The 3,213-nt window shown below is 37.9% G+C and overlaps 1 protein-coding gene across 1 annotated transcript; it reads left to right on the top strand.

Annotated features, from left to right (window-relative positions):
- The first annotated feature begins 200 nt into the window (after window positions 1–200).
- LOC119646754 (probable cytochrome P450 6a14) lies at window positions 201–1,978 on the top strand. Its single transcript, XM_038047333.1, has 2 exons — window positions 201–1,353; window positions 1,414–1,978. Exons 1-2 carry the CDS (start codon window positions 258–260, stop codon window positions 1,827–1,829), a joined length of 1,512 nt encoding a protein of 503 aa, XP_037903261.1. The 5' UTR covers window positions 201–257; the 3' UTR covers window positions 1,830–1,978.
- The last annotated feature ends 1,235 nt before the right edge of the window (window positions 1,979–3,213 follow it).

A 3,213-nucleotide genomic window follows, 5' to 3' on the forward strand; every position in this document is an offset into this window, starting at 1 on the left:
AGACCGTACACAAGTAAGATGATAACAAGAGAGAGGGTGAATTTTCTGAATAATTATCAAATCTTTTTGAAGATCATCAATCCAAAATTCAAAATTCGAAAGTACGTGTATAAGTATAGATAGTATAGAAAGATTCAACACCCTCTAAATCACGCAAACACATGAAACTGGTGTTACCACCAAAAATTAGCCTTAGGTAGACGACAAGTTAGTGTGGAGCAGTTACAATAGTTAGTTCTTATTTAGCTTCAGTCAAGATGGGTACTTTATCTATTGTTGCCTGGTCTGTGATTAGTATTGTGTCGCTGATATACATTTATTTCAAGAAGAAATACTCATTTTGGAAAGATCGCGGTGTGAATTATGTTGAGCCAACATTTCCGCTGGGAAATTTACCATCTCGTAAAGCGCATTTTAAAGATTTTATCACCAACGTCTACAAGTATAAAAACGAAAATCCTTTCGTAGGCGCTTATATAATAGCGAAGCCAATAGTTATTCCAACAAGTCTCGATTTCGTTCAGAACATCCTAGTGAAAGATTTCAGTAACTTCCATGAACGTGGAGCATACTCGAATGAAGAAGATGACCCTCTGTCTGCCCACATGTTTAACGTGGATGGAGAAAAATGGAAATTATTACGAACAAAATTATCACCGACATTCACATCCGGGAAAATGAAGTTCATGTTCCCGACAGTTGTAGATGTAGCGAATCGATTTAACGGCAGCCTCGCGGATATTGTTAAACCGGGACCAGGATCTGAATTAGAGATCCGAGATCTGCTTGCCAGATTCACCACAGATGTGATAGGTTCTTGTGCTTTTGGAATAGAATGTAATAGTTTGAAAGATCCTAAGTCAGCATTTCGCTTTTATGGAAGGAAAATATTCGAAGATGCTCCAATCGGAGCTGGAACACTGTTGTTAGCTTTTCAGTATCCGGATTTAGCAAGGAAATTGCATATTACCCAGACGCGGAAAGAAGTGATCAACTTTTTCATGAACACAGTTCGAGAAACAATTGCTTATCGGGAGAAAAATAATGTGAAACGGAACGATTTCATGAATTTTCTGATCCAATTGAAAAATGGCGAGAGTATAGATGATGAAAGGTCAAACCAGATGAGAAAATTAACCATGGAAGAAGTTGCTGCACAAGCGTTCCTATTTTTCGCTGCCGGATTTGAGACTTCATCCACAACAATGACCTATTCCTTATATGAGTTGGCGTTGAATCCTGAGATTCAAGAAAAAGCTCGACAAGAAATCAACGATGTTTTGGCGAACCATGAAGGCGAATTGACTTACGAAGCAGTCCAGGAGATGAGATACATTGACCAAATAATAAGTGGTACGTTCAATTTATTTATTTAATTTTACTGGTATGAATTCTTCCCTTTTACAACCACAGAGGCTCTTCGCAAGTATCCCCCAGTGGTATTTCTTTTCAGAAAAGCTGCTCAAGATTACCGGATACCAAACACGAAAACTATCATTGAGAAAGGAATGGAAATAATGATTCCAGTTTATTGTATCCATCATGATCCTGCAATATATCCAAATCCAGAAACTTTCGATCCAGAACGCTTTACACCAGAGCAGATAAGAAACCGACATCCAACGTCTTTCTTAGGTTTTGGTGATGGTCCCAGAAATTGCGTAGGATTACGTTTTGGACGAATGCAAACGCGGATTGGGTTAATAACTTTATTACGCAATTATCGATTTAAACCGTCGCGCAAGACTGCAATTCCGTTAATTTTTGATTCCGAGTTAGTTATACTCACTCCGAAAGGAGGAATGTATCTTGAAATTGAGAGAATTTAAAAAAAGTTGTCATGCATATAAAATATTCAGGAGAAAGTGTTTAAGTGTTTTGGAGCTAACAACTGAAAGTGATCGAAACTAAAATTTAAATTGTCCTAATTGGAATAAACTCGCTTTTCCTTTTTAAAAAATAAAAACTGTGGAGTTTAAGAAGAAATTTCTGGATCTTAATTTAACTACCCAATTTCTAGAAGATTATGGCAGTGCTCCCCTCTGATTCATTAAAATTTTATTGCTTGGTAGTAAACTATCAAAGCGACTGATTTCTTTGTGTAAAACAAAACCTGATTCAAATCTATTCAATATCTCTCTGTCGTCTGTCTGTTGTTTTTTTTCATGGCTAGAGGAATGACACTGATGCGGTTGACTGTAGTAATTTGGGCTTCTCGCCTACAAAATCAAGCTCTTTCCGCCCTCTCTGCAGAATCTACTTCCCTAAATTCCGCTTGAATCCTTTCAATTACGGCACTTCAGCATTTATTCAGAGCATCTGAGGACTTATGCTGATTTTCGGACAGCCTTCCACGCTTCTCCTCTGAGCAAAATCGTGGGTAGTCAAACATGAGATGCTGTGATATGACATTCAGGACAAAAGTAAGAATCATTCAATCTTAATCAGAACATATACTTCTTGCAAAGAACATTCCTGACAGGAATTCCGCCAGGTGCTAGTTAATTAGATCGTATCGCGTCCCCAATACAGGGAAACAATTTGGGGGTTGAACAATTTCCTAAAGCGTACTTCACTTGCTAGAATGTGTACGTAGTACACGCTGTCTCTCCTGTGATTGTCCTAACGGACGTGCACGTCAATAATGACTGTATGTGGTAAGTTATATTTACCCTCCTCCGATTGTTCTCACACACTATTGCTTCCTCCCTAACTGGTATCGCCTATAATAGTGTAGAGCGACCAATCCACTGCTGTATTGTATGGTAGATATGATTACCTAGCTATTCCCTTAAACACCATCTTTGGTATTTGTCTTTTTATCCCACACGTTTTTTAGCAAGACAGAGTACTCTCTACCACCATTACTCTTCTTGCATTTTGTTTTTTGGTTGATCATCAATCTGTTATTGATAATCTGCCATTTTTCTGCTCTTCATCATAATTGTATTACTTATGTCCGAAGTAGTTTTTACTATGCCTTTTTCATTGGTATAGTTTTCCTTTCTTTGTCAATTGTCTTGTGGGGTTGTCTGTCCATCTCCAAGTCGGAGTCCGGGTATTTGTATATATATTTTACCAGGCCATAGGTGTATGATGTTTTTTACCCATTACGGTTGATGAGAGCATCTTGTTTGAGTTGTTAGTTGGGACATGTTCCCCCTGGGGTACTCCAATATAATACCGAGAGTACAATTTCTCCTTTTTAACTTT

The sequence above is a fragment of the Hermetia illucens genome, chromosome 1, assembly GCF_905115235.1.
Source record: "Hermetia illucens chromosome 1, iHerIll2.2.curated.20191125, whole genome shotgun sequence".
Classification (NCBI taxonomy): domain Eukaryota; kingdom Metazoa; phylum Arthropoda; class Insecta; order Diptera; family Stratiomyidae; genus Hermetia; species Hermetia illucens.

Excerpts from the sequence above, each read along its gene's own strand:
- LOC119646754 (XM_038047333.1), top strand. The coding sequence starts at position 258 with ATGGGTACTTTATCTATTGTTGCCTGGTCTGTGATTAGTATTGTGTCG. Across the intron at positions 1,354-1,413 it reads CATTGACCAAATAATAAGTG|AGGCTCTTCGCAAGTATCCC; the intron begins GTACGTTCAATT and ends TTACAACCACAG.